Consider the following 18,953-nt stretch of genomic DNA (forward strand, 5'->3'; position numbering starts at 1 on the left):
AAAAAGCGGCCTCCTGGTGGCGCTATAACAAGCCCATGTGAAAGATTTGGGGCAGAGGTTCTGCTCTGGCATCCAGGGAGTGTGTGTGCACAGTTTTGTTGCGATCAAGCCAACGGTGGCGGAGATTAGCTGTACACAGAATGACAGAATAACGGACAGGGGGTAAAACATACTCTCGCCATGCCTTTCGGCCTGGCGGAGACAATAAAAGTCCCATACATCAATAACAACAATCCACCAAAAAAATCAATCAAAATAAAAGCATCTACATGGTTGCCCCCAGATGTAGTATTTTTGTTTTCAAAATAAAAGCCATAGATATAGTTTTTTTTTAATATAATACAAATCCAGTTTTTCTAAATATAAGCTCCACACAGGTTTTTTTGGTTTAGTTTTAAAGGAAAAAGATACCATGACATTTAGTTTGACATATTAACCTTATATTCTCATTAAAGTCTTGACACATATTTGGGCTCACCTGCAATATCCCCACGGCCCACCAGGGGGCTTTTTTTTCTCCTTTTTTCTTTTTAACCCTTTTCTCCCCAATTTACTGTGTGTTGTCACTGTGTTGTTTCCTACTGACTCACCTACCAGTGAGGAGCCCCTACCGAGAGGACCTAGAGCCTTCATCCTACTCCTCCCACCCAACACTCCCTGCTGACAGGCTCCGCCCCCCCCCCCCCCTAGCTCGTAGGAGTACGTACAGTGACAAATACCCTCCTCCTCCTCCTCCTCCTCCTCCTCCTCCTCCTCCTCCTTCCCTCTCCAGAACACGGGTCAGTGGTGTTGGCGTAGACGCTCCACAAAGCCAGACGCACCACGCTGGATTCAAACCCACAACCTCCAGGATGTTTAGGTTGACCGGGGTTTGGCCAAAGCCTCCAAGATCTGACTGAGAGCATTCTCCACCTAGTGGACACAAACAGTAAGAACAGCATAAAGGCATGAATGTCAACGTTTAAATGATAAAACTCTGTGACAGAACGGTGGACAACATGTGTAGTAAACTGTTCTATGAGGATTCATTACAGATCACACAGAACAATGCTTATCCTTAGGAACAGACACTGAGGAGAGAAGAGGTTTGAATAAACATCTGGACGTTACCTTGGTCTCCAAAGCTCTCTGTCTCTGGTCAAAGTCTCTCCGCAGTTGTTCAGTCAGTTGTTCTGACAGTTGTTTCAGCTGTTTCTGTTGTTCTTTTTCCATTCTGTCCACTCTGCCAAAACACACACACAGATTGATTGATTGATTGATTGATTGATTGATTGATAGATATGGGATTTGTTTTAATGTAATGTATGTTGAACAGCTGACTTTAGGATAGAGGCTTACAACTGTATCATCACTTGAGTTATTGAATGGAACATGTCTGCTGAGCAGGTTTAGCATGTCATGTATGTGGGCTCTGGGGTGTAAAGTAACTAACTACATTTACTCAAGTACTGTAATTTTGAGGTACTTTTACTTTACTGGAGCATTTCCAGTTTTCAGTACTTTTACTTCTACTCCACTACATCTCAGAGGCAAATATTGTACTTTTACTCCACTAACAATTATTTGAAAACTTTATTTACTAGTTACTTTGCAGATATAAATTACTACATATAAAACATACATTAACCACTTTAGCTCTATTTTATAAATAGGCTATTTGAAAATAGCAGATCTACAAGTAGTTCACAACGCGTCACCACACACACACACACACACACACACACACACACACACACACACACACACACACACACACACACACACACACACACACACACACACACACACACACACACACACACACACAGACACAGATCAGAATAACAACCCTCCTCTCCCCTCGTCTCTCAATTCAATTAAACTTAGATTAGCTTCGCGGCCCTCACATCTAGGCCCGATCCGAGGTTGGTCCAGACAGCACTGGCCTAGTCACTCTGCACACACGTCATGCGAAGTCCGGCCCCTCTGGCCTCTCCTCTCCTCTCCTCTCCTCTCCTCTCCTCTCCTCTCCGCTTTGCTTTGCGGCCCTAACCTCTAGTCCCAACCTCCCAACCTCGGTCATGTGATAAAGAGGTCAGACTTCCTGTATCTGGTTGCTATGGCAACCTGCCAGATCAGGCTGAGGGTCTGATAGGCAACTCAGAGAATCAATCAAGCCGAGAGTCTGATCACTGATCGAGGTGGGGTAAGATGCCTAAATCATAGCCATAGCTCTGATCAACAGTCTGTGGCGGGTCTTGGAGGCATGTGGAGTGATCCTGTGCTTGCGAATCACGGACGAATTAATTCAACTCAAAGCGTCTATGTCTGTCTCTCAGCCTCAGAGCTGCACTGACTGCTAAGTAAAACCCTCAGTGTTATATTATTAACTCAGCTGATGATGATGTCACTGAGCTTAACCTATGGTGGATGATGATGATGTCACTGAGCTTAACCTATGGTGGATGATGATGTCATCACTGAGCTTAACCTATGGTGGATGATGATGTCATCACTGAGCTTAACCTATATTCCATCATTCAGGAGCACACAGCACAGCTGAGCTGTTTGTTACATTTGGTAAAAGACAACACTCAGTTCCATAACTTTCTTTCCTTCCATTCATTCATATTCCATAAAGCGTTGGGAATTGTGTATCAAGTCAATGAGGAAAGACAGAGGGCTCTATTCTACTCATCATAAGTACCAGGTCTTATGACTTAACTTCAGACCTGGAGGCGTGGCCAATGCTGTTTAGCCACTCAAAATAGAGAAACAGCATTGGCCACGCCTCCAGGTCTTAAGTTAAGTCATAAGACCTGGTACTTAACACATTGACTGCCTGAGATTAAAACATTGTTTTTTATCCCCATGCCATTGTTTCTTACCCTAAATTGACGATCTTTGAAGAGACGCAGAAGCGCAGAAACGCAGATGTAACAAAAAGTGTCTGGGGGTTGGGGGAGGGTCTGGTCTATCCACTGAAACAACATTATTTTTACCGCGATTGGCCATTTTGGAGCGATCGCCCGTTGAAAATGGCTGGTTTACACCAGAAAAAAACAATCCGAGCTAGAAGTGTGTTTTTACAAATCCTAATACGGGAGTGGACGGAAGGGAGCTTTTTTGGGATGACACATCCATCCATTCCTTCTAACAGCGACGAGGGATCATTCCTAAATTGTGTTAGAGCGCCCTCTGGTGGAACTTTCAAAAACAAGACCAGGAGACCTGGTTCTGCCAGACCCAGAATAAATTCCTAGTACGTAACACACCTACAAACCACTTTATAAGTTGAAATCTGAAGATCAGAGCACTACGTCACGCTAAGCTTGGCCAATCGAAAAGAGGGGCCGGGAGGAAAAACGTTGAACCGGGAAAAAAACGTTGACCGGGAGGAAAAGAGGGACAGACAAAGCCTCATGTAGGCCTGACCCCCTGGGTCTGGCAAAAACGCAAGTGATGGATTTGAAAAAAAGCATTTATGTGTTGTGTTGTGTTAAAGGTAGGGTAAGTGATATTTTTTGGTTAAAACAAAAAGTATTTTTTCTAAAGGTTAAAATACTATATTCTGATCGTAATCATTGCTATAGAGTGTTTGTTCAGTAACAGGAGTCTCAGCCAATCAGGAGAAAGTACCCATTTTTAAGCTTAATTTGTATAGTTTTCAGTTCCAATTTTGCATGCTCATTTCTTAGTGTCATCACTTCCAATTTCACTTGTTTAATCTGTATCCTGATTGAGTTCTCTGTCCTGGTTGGATAAAATTGGAAATGAAACTACAAAAAAAAAAAAAAAAACTACAAAATACATTTTCTGTTTTATAAAGAGCTGGAGAGACATGGAGACTCTTTATATGGACAGGACACTCTATAGTAACGAGCACTATCAGAACATAGACCCATTTTGCAATTATTTGAAACTTTGCAAATCACTTACACTACCTTTAAGAAACGCAAAATAGGACCCTGACTGTCATACTGTAACATGACTGTCTGTAACCTGACTGTCATACTGTAACATGACTGTCATACTGTAACATGCACAAAGACACAGACATTACTACATGTCTCTCCTCTCACACACAGAGAGAGAACCTCCACTGCTCACATTATGAAAGCGCCACCCTGTGGCGGACTGGCCACACTACACATCCAAAGGAAATACATATCTTTCTGGGGGGCGGGGCTGAGAACAACACCGTTAAGACTGAACAGCAGCTTTTTAGATGAAACAGTCAGTCTGTGACCACTGTAGAACCATCTCACTCAACACACACACACACACACACACACACACACACACACACACACACACACACACACACACAGTGACCACTGTAGAACCATCTCACTGACCACACACACACACACACACACACACACAGTGACAACTGTAGAACCATCTCACTGACCAACACACACACACACACACACACACACACACACACACACACACACACACACACACACACACACACACACACACACACACACACACACACACAGTGACCACTGTAGAACCATCTCACTGACCACCAACACACACACAAAGTTTCTGCTTTCAGTCAGCTGTTCCTGCACACTGTCCAAAACACACACACACACACACACACACACACACACACACACACACACACACACACACACACACACACACACACACACACACACACACACACACACACACACACACACACACACACACACACACACACATCATCATCATCTTACTTGTCAGAAATCTGTTTAATCCTCTCAGAGTCACTGCTTCTCTCTGTCTCCCTCTGGGCGGTCAGGAACTTCTTCTTCTGATCCGTCTCCCATTTCTTAACTTCTTTCACCGTGCAACAGTCATTAATGTACCCCATCATTCCTAACCATTGGGGGAAATGGTTAAATGATTATAATGCACCATGAACATAATGTATACAGTATCTCAGCAGCTGTGAGCTGAAAAGCTTGGCCTACACGATGTCAACAAATCAAATCATTACATCGATTACCATCATAATCAATGTAATGATTGATAGATACTAAAAACACAGTTACACACTATTCTGTACAGATGAGATCAGTTTGTTAAGATGAATGCCTCAGGAACGACTCCCATCATTGTAACCTGCTCATTCGTGCATTCATATATTCATGTATTCATTCATTAGTAGATGAATTCATGCACAGACGGTAAAATGGACAGTTATCAATGATCCTCATGTTGTTCAAGACTTCAGCCAGTGGTCAAATCACACTATAACCTTTACCAAAAGATACAAGATGAAATAAGTATTTGTTATGTTCATTAGATTAAATACAAATCAAATACTGACCCCATTCATAGTCGTCGTCGTCGTCCTTGTCGAAAAAGCAGAAGAGGGAACGAAGGTGTAAGAGGATGATGAACGGAGGAGCCCAAACAGGGCGGGACTGGTACTCCATCACAAGGTTGTAGTACTGGAACCTCCAGTAGAGGACGCTCTTCTCCTCCACCTTGTTGACGGTGTTGCTGCATGGAGGGTTTAAGGCACAAAACAACAAACTATCAGTGGTGGAAAAAGTACTCACGTTTCTTACTTAAGTAAAAGTATCAGGGGAGGTATCAGGGGCGGCCATAGCTGAGTGGTTAGTGAGCCCGCCTAGTTGCCCCAGGTACGATTCCAGGCCAGGCCAGCAAATGTGTCGATGAAATTAAATATGTCCCTGACCAAGACTCTTAACCCCTAATTGCTCACAGGCCCTCATTGGAAACAAGACCGCAAGGACTTTCATGAACCGACCTGTTAAAGGAATTATCCTTATCCTTTATCAATACTGCAATGTAGAAATAGTCTGTTACAAGTAAAAGTCTGGAATTAAAAATGTACTTGAGTAAAAGTACAAAAGTATTGGCATCAGAACGTACAGAAAGTACCAAAAGTTAAAGTACTCATTTTGCAGAAATCTTTCCAAAATATATAAAACCATGAAACACTGAAAAATTACATTCTCTCCGGACATCCTGACTGATTATTATCACAGTCTTCAAATCAGACACATTTCAAATCCTCTGCGTCTGACCTCTCTCTCTCTCTCTCTCTCTCCTATTTTTCAACTATTTCAAATCCGCCATCTTTAATATATACCAAAAAGTAACCGGAAATCAACCGCTAAATGAATGCTATTGGTTGTGTATCTTGTCAATGAAATACTCCCACCCCTCCTAGAGCATACACTACTTTAATGTCAATTTTTAAATGCATGGGACCATCATTTACCAAAACACATACCATGATGATTGAAAGAAGACTTTAAACTAGCGACTGGAAGCATATAATATTTATGACAATGTTTATTAAGGTTTGGCCATTGAGGCACAAGGGAGCCAAAACTGGAACCGGAAGTTTGGTGAAATACATTGAAGTCTATGGCAGCCAGCTGGGCCAGCTTATGAACAAACACTATTTCTGAACCATTGTGTCCTTTGTCAGATAATCGGTTCAGGAATATAAAAGAAGACATATCACAGGTTTTTTCCAATATTTTTTTTTTAGATTGGATTTTTTTTAGCACACTGTTTAATGTTATTGAGGCATCTAAACAGTGGCATGTATCGTTTCTGGCAGTGTTGCCAGATTGTGTGAGAGAGATAAGCAACCAGGTCTAGGAAAACAAGCCCAAGAAACAACTATAAAGCACTAGGCCAGGGGTCTTCAACGTATTCAGGCCAGGGACCCCCAAACTGAGGGTAGATGGAGCAGGGACCCCCTACCTCGTAGGGTGGGGGGCTACAACATATATTGTATAATTATGTATAAAATGGTGTTTCATAATATAAATATACCATGTTATTGTGCATTCAATACTAAGCTATTAAAAATAATAGACAGATTAATATATTCCTGCTTTTATGTTAAACACATGTACTGTACAAGGTACAGTGAGTAAGGTGGCCGTACTGCCAGTTATAAACATACCGTATTAACTGAGAACCAATGTCAATACTATCAACAATCTGTCAATTGCAAAATAATCATGTATACAAGCTATTCAAAATGGACATCATGATCTATTTTAAAAATAAATGTGGAATTTAAAATACTAGTCCATATCCGGTGAAGTGCGCAGGCAAAATAATTACTGGTCTACCTTAAGTCAGTCCACCTTAAGGCCAGGTTGGCTGATTTCAGTAACTTGTTTACTCTGTGACATGGTGGCGAGCCAATAGATTAGCGTTATCCTACTACTATCCTATCCTACTACTATAATTGAAATGACCTCCAAAAGTACGACCGGGGTTGCTCAGCACACGATCACTCCACTTGCCCCAAAACATGCCACAGACTATTGATCAGTGCTCTGGCTAATACTTAGGCTACTTACATATTGTACAGTTAATATAAAACTACATTTTAACATTTTAGCCACAGCAGCTTTCCTTCTTTTTGGCCGCAGCAACTTTATCTTTGGCCGCAGCACCTTTGTTCTTGGTCGCTAGGACCCCACCCTACTGCGCATCTCCATATATGGCCATATCAGTTGGATCACCGGTGCAACGTAGCTGTGATGTAGCTGATCAGGCCTAGATGTGAGGGCCAAACCTCAAGTTGTTATTATTATTACGCCAAACCATAGGGCCAAACTCCCCCCCCCCCCACACTCACACACACACACACACACACACAACCGTAATAATGTTTTCTTAGTGTACACAGCACGTAAATGAAAGTCCTTTAAGTTGAAGCACAGTGTCTGTGTGTGTGCTGGTGCCGGACGGCAACACTGTAACAGAGTGGGTGTGTGGATTCGACGCATGCGCAGTTTTATCATTCGTCCCATAGCTCACAACGCGTCGCATCGTAAATCTGCTATTTTCAAAGATATCTTGAAATAAAATGTGAAATATTTATATATTTTATACTTTAAAGGATAACTTCGTTTTTTTTACAACCAAGGTTTATTTTTTAGCTTGTAATTAAAGTAAATAAAAGATGAGTGTTGAATATTTTTCATTTACTGCTTTCTATAGTTTTAGCAATTTTCGATATTTTTTACAGTGGGCGGGGGCATTCTGTCCGGTGGCTAAATATATGTATTTTTTTACACAATAAAGGTCCTTACACACCGGCGAATGTGGCGAATATACGCAAAATTCGGACTCGTTCCGAATAATTAAAAGACGCTTTTTCGCTTCGCTTTTCCGCTTTTTCGCGCCATGTACGCTTGCATTGATTTTATAAGGTTTTAAAAAAAAGCGTATTATTCGCACGAAGAAATCGCCCCGGTGTGTAAGGACCTTAACCCGGCGATTTCTTTATTATTATTTACAGTAGCTCTTCTAGCCCCCAATAACTCACATCTGGCCATCAAAGACCACAGGACCTTTTTTATTGTGTAAAAAAAGAGCCACCGGACAGAATGCCCCCGCCCACTGTAAAAATGATCGCGAAAATTGCTAAAACTATAGAAAGCAGTAAATGAAAAAAAAGTAACACTCATCTTTTATTTACTTTAATTACAAGCTAAAACATGACCTTGGTTATAAAAAACTAAAGTTGTCCTTTAACAACACAAATTTGGTACGGGGCTCCCTGTCAAAACATTTTCAGAAGGGAAAAATACGTATACATTTGGGGGTCCATGACATAAAAACTATTGAGAACCACCGGTGAAATTATTTTTTAAATTGTGAAGCAAGCTCAAATAATCAACTACACTTTAGAAAAAAATCCCCAAAAAACACAACGCGCAATAATATAATAAGCGGACATGGCAACACTGGTTTCTGGCTCTGCAGTATCGCATACTTTGTGCTCTTAGCTCATAGCTCATAGATAGCTCAATAAACTTATACAGTGTACACATGGAAAAGCAACTCCACCAAACTTAAGGCTTTAGTCTGGCTCCCATGGTGCCACGAATCTGCCGGCTGGAATTGCATGAGAGTGAAAATGACGTAGATGACCGTACCTTCTTTTTATATACCTTGGGTTAAACCAGGAAGATGGAATGCACGCCCGGCCCCAACCAGTCCGTAAACAAACATTATACACTTGAATTTAAATTCTTTATGAGGAGAGTCAGGAGACTGTGGTAGAAGATCACCACTAAAGCTTATTTAACTTTCCCAAAGTAACATCTAACAGACAGACGCATGGACGGACTCCCTACATATAATTATGTCACCATACGCCCATATTTGGTGAGTAGCTTATATTTTGATTCAGGGGTGCCGATACACTAATTTTTATGAAACGTTACGATACGATATTGGGCTCATGACATCGATACGATATATGACACTTTTTTATTATGGGGAAAAAAAAGCAAATGCAAACAAATACTTTTGTTTTTGCATTATTCACACTGTCTAAAATAGGGCAATTGTGTGACACCTGACCCGAAAAACAACAACATGTTGTCACCTTTTTCACCTCGGGGCTGTTTGCATGCCTGATTATTATTATTGCAAAAAAAACATCGTCACGAAAACGTATCGCGATATATCGCGGGACGATATATCGGCACACCCCTATTTTGATTCATTGCTGGCCAGATGATTCAATCAACCTTATGAAAGATTTGCGCAGACAGCCCGACTTTTCGACTATAGAACATGTGTTGGCATGAAACTAATGATGCAACATGCTGAGAAATCGTTACCATAGATTTAAACTAGAGAGGGCACCGGAAATCCCCTCTCATCCATTTGCATTGAGTTGCTCACCCAGCGCATGGTCCTAAATCACCCCTAATTCCGGGTTGTGAAATGTGATGGGCGGGGCCTATTTGGGGCTTCTGCATCACGAGGTGACACCTCCATGCGCAACCCCGTGCGCAAGCTTGTGAGTCGAGCCTATTGGTCGAAACCGTTTTCACTCATTCATGACAGTGGCCCCAGGCCGTTTTACGCTGCAGTACCTATGAATGGTCAGCATGTCCAATGCGCTTCAATGCAACCTCTGGGTTCTGGGGGCTTGATCATTACGTACGCAGCCACGGATATAGCCACGGGAACAACTTCTGACCAGGGGGGGGGGGGGGGGGGGGGGTTCCTACAGCACCGCAGACAGCGACTCTGGCAATACCGTCACATAAAACACACTACTACGGCATTGTTTTACTGACAACAGGCTGATTTGGCTTTTTAATAACAATCAAGAACGACACTTTCCTGACTAATAAACATTGTGTCAGAGGCAATTAACCAGGCTTTGCTGATACAGCAATTCTAACAACAGAAATCTTTTTAGAATTGTTGTGCGCTCAGGTTGCAATGAAAATATCAAATAGCCTAAACTTAGTAGGATTGGCTCACACAGAGTGGCCACCAGGCTTTATAGCAAAGAGACCCATCAGAAAAAATAGGCTATACAGCAGGCCCGGTTTGTCCGTTGGGAGGAGAGGGACAATTCCCGGTGGCCTGCCGTCTGATTGGCCTGCCTGTCCTGACAGCCTCCAGGCGGCCCTGTGGCATAAAACGGCAGCACAGTGCTGTCACACATAGGATAGGCGCCTGTTAGTTGGATTGGTCCAAATGTCAGTAATCAAAGATTTTTTTGGACGGATCAAGACCTGAATGGCTTGTTTGGCTTTCCGCCCCGCCCCCATCACCACTGAGTGCAGTTATGAACAGAGTAGCAACGTGAGAGGAGTAGTTGTGAGATCTCTGAGAAGGAGATTAAACTAGAAAAAGTGCAGGTCTCCGCCAGGTCAGGTAGGTTATTGTGGGGCAGCAATGTTCGGAATTAGCCAATCAGGATGGAATATGAAAAATTGGATGGAACCAACTTGATCACTTGACTATATGTGTACCGATTTGCATGATGTTTGAATTTGTAGGAGTAATATAAAAAAGAAAAGTGTTGCAAAATTGGCCTCATGGTGGCGCTATAATAGGGCAATGTTAAAAGGGTGGCATTTGTTCTTCAATGTAGTGCGAATGTGCGTGCAAAGTGTCGCAATCGGACAAATTCATGATTTGTGGCATTTTGTTCAAAACGGGCCACTCCTGCAAACTTTAGATGTCAATGTTAGCCAATCAGGATGGAATATGAAAATTTTAAAAGATCCATCGTGATCACATCCTCGTGATCACATGACTATAGAGATCAAGTGTACCGATGTGCGTGAAATTTGGATAAATTCTGAAGGCTTAATATCAAATAATGTGTTTTACATAAGTCGGCCTCCTGGTGGCGCTATGAAAGGCAAATGTGAAAAATGCAGGTCAGTTGTTTTTCCTTGGCCTCTAGGGAGTGTGCGTGCAAAGTTTCATGCAGATCGGTGCAGTTATAGTTAAAAACATAAATCGTCCATTTATAGCGCCACCATGAGGCTGATTTGAACATTTTCAAGTGGCATTTCTTCCTCGGCCTAGTGGGAATGTGCGTGTGAAATCTCACGGAAATCGCAAGCTGCGTTCATGATTTGAGGCATTTTGTTGAAAACGGAGCAATCCGGCAAACTTTGGAAGCCAACCTTAGCCAATCAGGATGAAATATGGAAAATTGGACAGATCCGTGTTTATCACATGACTATAGAGATACTGTGTACTGATTTGCGTGATGTTTGGATAAAATCTGTAGGAGTACTGTCAAGAAGTGTGTTTTGCAAAAAGCGGCCTCCTGGTGGCGCTATAAAAGGCTAATTTGAAAAATTTGGGGCAGAGGTTCTGCTCTGGCATCCAGGGAGTGTGTGTGCATGACATCATAAAATCAATGTACACTAACAACAAATGTGCAGTTAAAATAGGCGAAAAGCACACAGACTTTTTCCCCCAAAGCCGAGGAGTTAGACAGGGATGCAGCCTGAGTCCAACACTCTTCAACATATATATCAACGAATTAGCAAAAACGTTAGAACAGTCCACAGCTCCAGGCATCCCCTTGGCAAACACAGAAATCAAATGCTTGCTTTTTGCAGATGACCTGCTGCTGCTGTCTCCAACCAAGGAAGGACTACAGCAGCAACTTGATCTCCTACACAAATTCTCCCAGACATGGGCCCTGACAGTGAACCTAACTAAGACTAAAATCATGATATTTCAAAAAAGATCCAGCGCCAAAACCATCAATTTTTCCTAAATACAATCCCACTAGAACAAACAAAAAACTATACCTACCTTGGCCTAAACATCAGCAGCACAGGGAACTACAACCAAGCTGTAAAGGACCTGAGAGACAAGGCAAGAAGGGCATTCTATGCTATCAAAAGAAACATCAAAATAGACATCCCAATTAAAACCTGGCTTAAAATACTGGACTCTGTGATAGAACCAATTTCCCTCTATGGTTGTGAGATCTGGGGACCATTAGCAAACCATGACCTTGAAAAATGGGATAAACACCAAACCGAGACCCTACACACAGAATTCTGCAAATCCATTCTCCGTACCCAGCGAAATACACCAAATAATGCATGCAGGGCAGAATTAGGACGATACCCACTAATTATCAAAATAAAAAAGAGAGCACTTAAGTTCTACAACCACCTAAAAGAAAGCGACCTAGATGCACTCCATAACAAGGCACTCACACACAGCGAAACCCTAGAGAGATGCCCCCTCAGCCAGCTGGCCCTGGAACGCCGGGCACAAACACAAACAGAGCCACGAGATAGAAAACCCATTGGACTAAACCAAATTATAAAACAGCAAAAGGAAAACTACCTGACACACTGGAAAGAAGCAACACAAAAGCAGAGTAAACTAGAATGCTATCTGGCCCTAAACAGAGAATACGCAGTGGCAGAATACCTGAGCACCGTGACTGACCCAAAACAAAGAAAAATCTTAACTAGGTACAGACTCAGTGAGCACAGTCTTGCGATCGAGAAAGGTCGTCACAGGCAGACCTGTATCCCGAGAGAAGACAGACTATGCACCCACTGCACACAAAATGAAGTGGAAACCGAGCTACACTTCCTAACCGTCTGTCCATTGTACCAAGACATCAGAGACACATACTTCCCACAGATTACAACCACACACGGAGATTTTGAAAACATGACCAATGACAAAAAACTCCCATATCTGCTGGGCGAAGTACAACAATGTGCAAACACAGCAGCAAGATTTGTGAGTTGCTGTGATAGGAAAAGGATATCAAACGGAACACAACCACCCTAAAGACTAATCATTGTGTATATTCCGGCACTATACCTGCACCCAGTGATCTTGGTACATAGAAATTGATCTATTGAAGATTCTGACTTTCAAATGTACATATTTTTTGTTTTGATTGTATTGCTGTATTGTTGTATTGTGCTTTCTGCTTTGGCAATGTAAACGTATGTTTTCTCATGCCAATAAAGCCCTTTGAATTGAATTGAATTGTGTGCACAGTTTCGTTGCGATCAAGCCAACGGTGCCGGAGATTAGCTGTACACAAAATGACAGAATGACGGACACACGGACGGACGGCCGGACACACACACACACGGACGGACGGACGGACAGGGGGCAAAACATACTCTCTCGCCATGCCTTTCGGCCTGGTGGAGACAATGACGTTTGCTCCATGTTATCTTGATCAAATATGGAGCCCAAGCCCATTCCCTGTAAGAAAAATAGCGTGTCTGTCCTGACTGTGGAGGAGACTGTTTCAAAATGACTGATATATTCAAAGCCCACAGATAGTCAAAGTAGTTACACAACACTGATTCTTCTCAACATGGGGTTCTCAGGAATGCTTTAGATCAGCTATGATTAACATTGAATCATGTAGCAGCTCTCAGGTCTGTGGTCTAATCAATACATTATGCACTGCAGCTGTGGGTCTGTAACATTCACTGACCTAGATGCCACAACAAACAGTCCACAGTGAGACATAACTGATATAATATTCAGTTATTTTGTATGTTCCTAGAAATGATGTTACAAACAATTGTGTTCTCATCAGCCTATAACAAGCTGTAAAGATTTAGCTCATAACATGACACAATTGGTAGGCTATTCTATATGGCTGAATGCAGTGGTGTAAAGTAACAAAGTACATTTACTCAAGTACTGTACTTAAAGGTATCATGACATTCATTTTCACTTTTTTTTATTTTCAATGTTTTATTTGGGGTTTTATGACCTCAATTACACCCAAAAAACCTGAATTTAGAACATTCAGTGGATTTTCTGTGGTCTGGGGTTTTCTGAATAATTAGGCTGAAAAGTAATCTGAGCTTGGCCCTTCGACAGTGAGGTCACAGTCGATTAATCCCGCCCACTCTCCTCCTCGCCCCTCCCCTCCCCTATCCTTTCCTTTGGGGGGGGCGGAGCAGAGGCGATGATTGACAGGCAAAATCCCTCACCAGCGACACCCGCAGGCAAAGATTTCTTTTTTCATTGCAGTTGAAAAGGCTTTAGAAATGTGAGAGAAAAACACCTGCCATGGATCACTGGAATGGAATTTTCACTTTTTGTACACTTTTGAAGGACCAGGACAAAGACTTTGAATGTGGTGTAAAAGTGAATGTCATGATACCTTTAAGCACAATTTTGAGGTACTGGACGACCCTGGACAACTGACGTTCTCGGCAAACATCGCATCAGTGACACGCTCCTGCAGATTCCTCCTCTACAACATCAGGAGGATTCGCCCCTTCCTCACGGAGAAGGCAGCCCAGGTGCTCATCCAGGCTGTTGTCATCTCCCGCCTGGACTACTGCAACTCCCTCCTTGCTGGTGCCCCGTCTGCCATCAGACCTCTGGAGCTTGTTCAGAAAGCTGCGGCTCTGGTATTCAACCGCCCCAAGTTCTCCCACACAACTACCCTTCTCCGTTCTCTACACTGGCTCCCCGTAGCGGCTCGCATCCAGTTTAAGACTCTGGTGCTAGCCTATACAGCTCCTTCTTACCTCCAGGCTGTAGCTATAGGCGGGAAATTGACACGATAGTGCAGTTGGTGATACAAGCGAGAAATTTGGCACAGATGACCTTCATATGACCCCAATTGATAATCAACCTTTAACCACACAGAATTCATAAGATTTCAAGATGGCCACCACCAGTTTTCAAAATGGCTTTCACTGGACCAGCGTTTTGGACTATATCACTGCTGGGGCTGTAAATCTTTGATTTCCCCCGAATTTTGATATAAGATAATATGTTCTGGAGGTATTTCTATCAAGTAAGTAAGTAAAAAATAACATTAGGTTCCAATATGGCGGCATGTTTTCCAATATGGCTGCCGATAAATTGCAGAAATGTGCATCTGCTTATGGTTTATCCACATGAGCTTGTAGTACATGTATTTGTATAATTACCATACACAGAATCCATTCATAGCACCTTTTAAAGTGATTTATTAGCTTGGTAAAGCTTAGTGCTTACTTTTTGTTTTGTTATTAAGTAATTATAAACACATTCTCATTTACAATGGTGACTGGGCAAGTGACAGGCCAGTGTACTAGCAACTGCAACCACAGAGGAGTGTGCAGATAAGTCCAAACTTAAAGCATTTGCAGCCAGAACATGCCTTTCTACATCCACATCGTGTCAGCTCCTGGAATGATTTGGCCACTGCTGGAAGATCCGTCCAGTGTGGAAGCCAGGTTCTGCCCTTCTGGTGCCATCCCCAGGGGATTAGACTTGGCAAAACAGGACTGCACAAGAGTGACTGGCCCCATATATGTCCTGCTTGGAATGCAGCTCTCTTGCAGTGTTCCTTCAGAGCAGCACTTGTTGGTGGAATGCAGTCATATGATCACATCTTTCTTGCAAACAAGTCCAGTCGTGCCTCATTCACTTCGTTGTAGGAACTACTTCTATCGTACATGAGTACTACGAACTCCTCAATGACTTGCATATGTTTAGCATTTACTGCAACGGGTGTTGAACCTAATATATCTGCCATGCTGACCTTTTTTCCTTTCCATGGCAGGAGGAAACTGTATGTCATCCGCTGAATGCATGAAAGAAGCAAAGACCTGATGACTTTAATTCAATAGCTGATGCAATTTCATGAACAGGGATCCATCTGAAGTCCTTCACTCTTTCCTAAGGCAATCCACAGCTACAGTAGTTCAAGCAAAGTCTTTGAACAAGTGAAACTGTTATGTCAACAATGTCAGTATCTGAGGCAGAGCTGCAGAGGATAGCATCTGACACACCATGATTGGCAGCTCAGATACTGACGTTGTTGGCATAGCAGTTTCACTTGTTCATAGTAAGTAAGTCTGAGAGACTTATTGTCAGTATCAGCTGAGAACGCAGGAGTCTTACAGACCCCTGGTATTGCTGAGGTGGAGCGCCACACTCACCATACTTTCTACTCATACACTGAGTTGGCGGTGCCCAGGATCGAACCCATGACCATGTGATCCGAATGTTAAAGCTCTACCGACTGAGCTACCCAGACACAAATACTTGGCTTGAAAAAGCTGTCGAAGGACCTCAGACGGATCCCTGTTCCCGTAGCTGCGCATGTTAAAACTTGTCACACATGCCAGTTAACAAGTAAATCAAATCAGATCCTCAAACTTGCTCCTCTGTCGCCTATTCCAGCAATTAGTCAACCTTTTGAACATTTGAACTGTGTGGGCCCACTCCCTCGCTCGAAATCCGGTGCCGTATATCTTCTCACTGTAATTATGTGTTCAATTGGTCTGACGAATGTCAAAAGGCATTTGAATCTATCAAATCTCTGCTTCTGTCCTTGCTGCGCCACGTTTTGACCGTACATTCACTCTGCAGGTGGATGCTAGTCATGTGGGTGCTGGTGGGGTTTTATTACAGACAGACACTTGGGCCAATGCTTTCTTGAACTGGTTTGATACAAACCAGTTCAAGAAAGTTGAACTCCTACCAGTTGAATTATTCCACCATAAAAAAGGAGGCGTTAGCTTTAAGATGGGCATTGAAACATTTTGATGTCTATGTAGCCTGTGGTGGTCTACACTGACCATAATCCACTAACCTTTTTAAATTCATTGCAATGTCCCAATCAGAGGTTAATTCGCTGTTCCCTAATGTTGCATTCGTATTGGCTGGAAATTAGATACATTAAATGGGTAGAAAATGTTGTGTGTGTGGGGGGGGGGGGGGGGGGCTAGCTGAGTTCAGGAAACCAAGAAGAAAGGCAGAGTAACATTAACAGAGTCACAGACGGAAGGTTGGTTCTCTACCTGAAGATGGAGATGAGCAGGTTGATGAGCAGTATGTTGGTGACCAGCAGGAAAACCACCAGCAGAATGATCACCAGCCAGTTGTTGTACTCGCTCCTGCATGGTTCAGTATCGCCATCTATCTGTGTCACGTTGTTAGTGCAGGTAATGTTCCACTCTTGTCCCACTTTGATACAAATAAACAAATACATTAATATTTAATATATATAATATAAAGTTGTGAGATTGTAGATCGGCTATTTTCAGAATGAAGTATGTCATACATTGAAAAAACATACTCTCAAATAAGCATTTCAGGTTATCTTTAACATTTGCACATGTATTCATTGATACAGTCATGTTGTTTGCAATGCAACTTAAATGAATCTGCATCAAGTGAGGCTTGAACTGGCGATCTTCAGGTTGTAAGGCACACGCTTAAGCGAGAATCCATTGGACCAACAGACCTCATCGAGTGAAAAAGGAGGTCAGACAGGTGATATCGTTTCAAGCAAATAGCTAAAAGATCCTGGGTTTAAGTGTTTTTCAAACTGCTCAAAATTGCGGACAATCTAAGGGCGGAGCTTACTGGTCAAAGTGATAGATGTGTTCCTCATGAGTCAAGGCACAAGTGTAAGCAAGTGTCACGACTTTCGGCCAAACGAGGCATGACTCATGCCTGTTTAAAGTTTGCATGTTCAAAAGATTGCTATAGCGCCCCCCTTTGGCCAATTGGAGTAAGATTGGTTTCAGTGATATTTGGAATGACCCTCTACATTTCTGCAAAGTTTCAAAGAAGTGTGAGTCTGCATGTATGTGTTAGGGGCAGATTAATAATTGTCATAAAACTGCAATAGTTAAAACCTATCTCCTCCAGTAAGTTGCACAAAATTCTTTACACATGAACTTTGGACCTCTGCCGACAAAACGTTAGTAGCGGATTTTCCATAAGTGAAAAAATGCAGAAGTTATGAGCCAATGACTGTTTTTCATATAATTCAAAATGGTTGGAGATCTAAAGGTCAGAGGTCAAAAGTCAGAGGGTAAGGGTGTTCAAATTTGGCATTTTCAATTGAGTGCTATAGCGCCACCTTTTGACGAAAGATTGTGAGAATTATTTCTTGATAGTTTTTCATGACCATCTACCATATGGCCGAGTTTAGTAAAAAGCGACCGCACGGTTCAGCCAGAACTGCGAAAAGTGGCAGAAGAAGCGTAATAATGCCAATCTTAAAACAGGGCCCAGCTCAGTGCCTGAGCTCTGGCCCCGTAATAACAAAACGGAGCCTTGCTCTGCACAGCCTGGCCCCGTAATAATAAGGGGACGAAGCAGCACAACACGACAGCATGTGGACAATCAACTTCATATTCTAATATTGTCATCAGAGGTGCTCTAATTAATACCACCTTAGAGGTCAGTATTATAGTACAAGACACTTTGATTGAAAAACAGGTTAAATACTTTGGTTGTGATTGACAGAGTTATAAACAAGGTGGTCCACCAAATCTTTGAATAAAGAAATCCTGCAATTGTTAGTGTCAGTTTTAATACAGCTTTAGTTTGATATGCCTCTATTACATGGTACAGTAGCACCCTGAAACAGATTCAAACTGAACATCAAACAGCTGAAAATAATCTAGTCAGAATGGCATTGAACCTTTATATGTTGGCTTTCCCCTGATTGTTTTACTGTCTAGTCTCTCTAGTAAAATTAGATTTTGCTTTGTAGATTTAAGGGCAAAACATATTTCTGTACACGGTAGTGTAGTATGGAACCGACTTAAAGCAGAGGAAAAAAACGAGTAAAAAAAGGAGTAAGTCCTGCCATAAGTTTAATCAGACTTGCAGGAAATGGCTATTTGATCAACATTTTTAGAGGGAAAAAAGCAAGAAATGTACAG

General features: G+C 42.3%; 1 protein-coding gene across 1 annotated transcript in view; it reads right to left on the reverse strand.

Moving 5' to 3' along the window:
- Positions 1 to 774: 774 nt before the first annotated feature.
- The window catches only part of LOC308080095 (transient receptor potential cation channel subfamily M member 4-like), a 72,832-nt gene continuing 54,653 nt past the window's right edge, over positions 775 to 18,953 (reverse strand). The window contains exons 19-23 of the mRNA XM_080421838.1: positions 17,073 to 17,238; positions 5,309 to 5,484; positions 4,713 to 4,854; positions 1,111 to 1,222; positions 775 to 912 (exon numbers count right to left, since the gene is read on the reverse strand). Of these exons, the coding sequence (XP_080277964.1) occupies positions 856 to 912; positions 1,111 to 1,222; positions 4,713 to 4,854; positions 5,309 to 5,484; positions 17,073 to 17,238 (653 nt within the window). The 3' untranslated portion in view covers positions 775 to 855. The remainder of the gene's footprint in view (positions 913 to 1,110; positions 1,223 to 4,712; positions 4,855 to 5,308; positions 5,485 to 17,072; positions 17,239 to 18,953) is intronic.

This window comes from Gymnoscopelus braueri (genome assembly GCF_963280865.1).
Source record: "Gymnoscopelus braueri genome assembly, chromosome: 23".
NCBI classification, from domain to species: Eukaryota; Metazoa; Chordata; class Actinopteri; order Myctophiformes; family Myctophidae; genus Gymnoscopelus; species Gymnoscopelus braueri.